The 2,202-nt window shown below is 38.3% G+C and overlaps 1 protein-coding gene across 1 annotated transcript in view; it reads left to right on the forward strand.

Moving 5' to 3' along the window:
- Positions 1 to 1,135, forward strand: part of ddx49 (DEAD (Asp-Glu-Ala-Asp) box polypeptide 49) — a gene marked incomplete at its 3' end in the record, with an annotated part of 2,964 nt that extends 1,829 nt beyond the window's left edge. Inside the window, 3 exon segments of the mRNA XM_014010807.1 lie at positions 482 to 603; positions 705 to 892; positions 995 to 1,135. Of these exon segments, the coding sequence (XP_013866261.1) occupies positions 482 to 603; positions 705 to 892; positions 995 to 1,135 (451 nt within the window).
- Between the last annotated feature and the right edge of the window lie 1,067 nt (positions 1,136 to 2,202).

The following is a 2,202-nucleotide window of genomic DNA, read 5'->3' on the forward strand; positions in this document are numbered from 1 at the left end:
ATATCGTATCGTGACCCCTCTGTTATGATATGTATCGTATCGCCAAATTCTTGCCAATACACAGCCCTACTAGTCACATGACCAATTTATAGGGAGAAAATTGGCTCTTCGTAAAAATCTGTTCCAAATTGTGTCAAAATTACAGACTTCAGGCTGTACATCAAATTTGAATTGTGTTGATAGATAAATAAATTACAGAACCTTTTTTTTAATGTTCATCGTGTTTGAAGGGGAGAGGAGCACCAAGCGGTCAGTCTGCCAGGTGGCATTAATCGTATTAATCGTCAAGTGCCAAAAATTAATCGATTAATGTTTTTCTGACGATTAATTGCACACGATACCATTATGCCCAACCGTAGTTTAAATGGATGTAAAAAAATTGTTTGGTTTTAGTTCTGTAAAAGCAGAGTTWTTCTACGTGTAAGCATTTTTTATTTAGGGGAATGTCAGATATTTAACTAATTTTGGTTTCGTTGCACAGACATGATCAGCCAGGCCCAGGAGCTCTCCAACCAGCCTCACGTCGTCGTAGCAACTCCAGGCCGTCTGGCCGATCACATCCGCAGCTCCAACACCTTCAGCATGGCCATGATCAAATTCTTGGTGAGATTTGATTTAGATTTTTAGATTTGGAATACAAAAGCTGATTTATTAAAGCAGCAATCGCTCCAATGCTTTTGTTTTACTGTTTCCTGTTGTGTCAGATTTTAGACGAAGCGGACAGGCTGTTGGAGCAGGGCTGCACCGACTTCACCAAAGACCTGGAGGTGATCATGAGCGTCTTACCGGCCAAACGGCAGACGCTGCTGTTCAGCGCCACGCTAACGGACACCCTGCAGGAACTGAAGAGCATCGCCCTGAACAAGCCTTTCTTCTGGGAGAGCACGTCAGAGTGAGTCACCTGCTGCTGTTTTAAACTGGAGTAAAGATGATAAAACACATTTTTAACCGGCTGTGTTACATGTGTGCTTTCACCTCATGTGTATTCTGGCAGAACGCGGACCGTGGAGGATCTGGACCAGAGATACATCCTGACACCGGAGAAGGTGAAGGATGCCTACCTGGTGCACCTGATCCAGACGTTTGTCGATGAACATGACGACTGGTCCGTCATCATCTTTACCAACACGTGCAAGTAAGACACCTGCGACGGATTCACATACTAAACACATTTTAGGAGCTTGAGTAATTCAGAAAAAAAAACGATCTTTGAATTGAAATTTTACGACTTCTTTAGGAGTTTGAAATGTTCATTTTCAGGTTTTACATCAGGTGTCAAACTCGTTTTCACCGAGGGCCACATGAGCTTTGTGCTGACGAAACATCAAGCTCCTCGACTCTTTGCTAAGACTGAACATCACTTACAAACAATAACTGAGCTCTACTTGGTATTTCCTGCATGGAAATGGTGTTTTTATTTATTTAAATTTTTTTATTCATTTCATTAAAACATACAACAAATAATATATACTCAACAAAAAAAATACAAATCACAATATATTGCGATACATTAAAAAAATTTTCACCAAGAATTTTATTTAAAATAAAACTAACAAAAAAGTATCTTTTATATATGTTTACTCACAATGCTAATGTTTGAGCTAGCGTTAAACTCTATCTCTTTGGGAGTGGAGGAGCCAAACGGCTGACTGAGTGCTGCCAACTAGTGGTCAAAGGCTAAATTACAACATACGAATGAACCGCTGGCATTACAATTTAAATCCATTAAAAACTGATACAGTGCTTTAGAGAACTGATACAGTATTGAGAAATGAAATATCACAATATTCCATTGCACTGATAATTTCTTACATCCATAGCTGCCAAAGCTAATAAACATAACAGACACAAACATTGCTATAACTTTGTCTATTTTACAGATGATGAGCTAAACATGGTATTAGTGGTAGCAGCTGGAAGTTATCACAAACACATCTTGCAACATCTTTTACAACTTTGACATTTCTTTTTGAAGTCAAACTAAGTCAAGATGAACTGGCTGAATTCAGAAAAGTCACTTTCTAACAGATCAACATTTAGTACTAACAGACAACAAAATGTCCATTTAAAACTAGCATCATAATTTAATTATTGTGTTTATTTACTTTCATTTTAGCTCAGTAGCTGTGTTTCCATTGCAAATGTGCGCAAAACTTTGTCGATATTCTGTTAATTTCGAAAAACAGTTTTGCAACTGCAGTG

The sequence above is a fragment of the Austrofundulus limnaeus genome, unplaced genomic scaffold (genome assembly GCF_001266775.1).
Source record: "Austrofundulus limnaeus strain Quisiro unplaced genomic scaffold, Austrofundulus_limnaeus-1.0 Scaffold73, whole genome shotgun sequence".
Classification (NCBI taxonomy): Eukaryota; Metazoa; Chordata; class Actinopteri; order Cyprinodontiformes; family Rivulidae; genus Austrofundulus; species Austrofundulus limnaeus.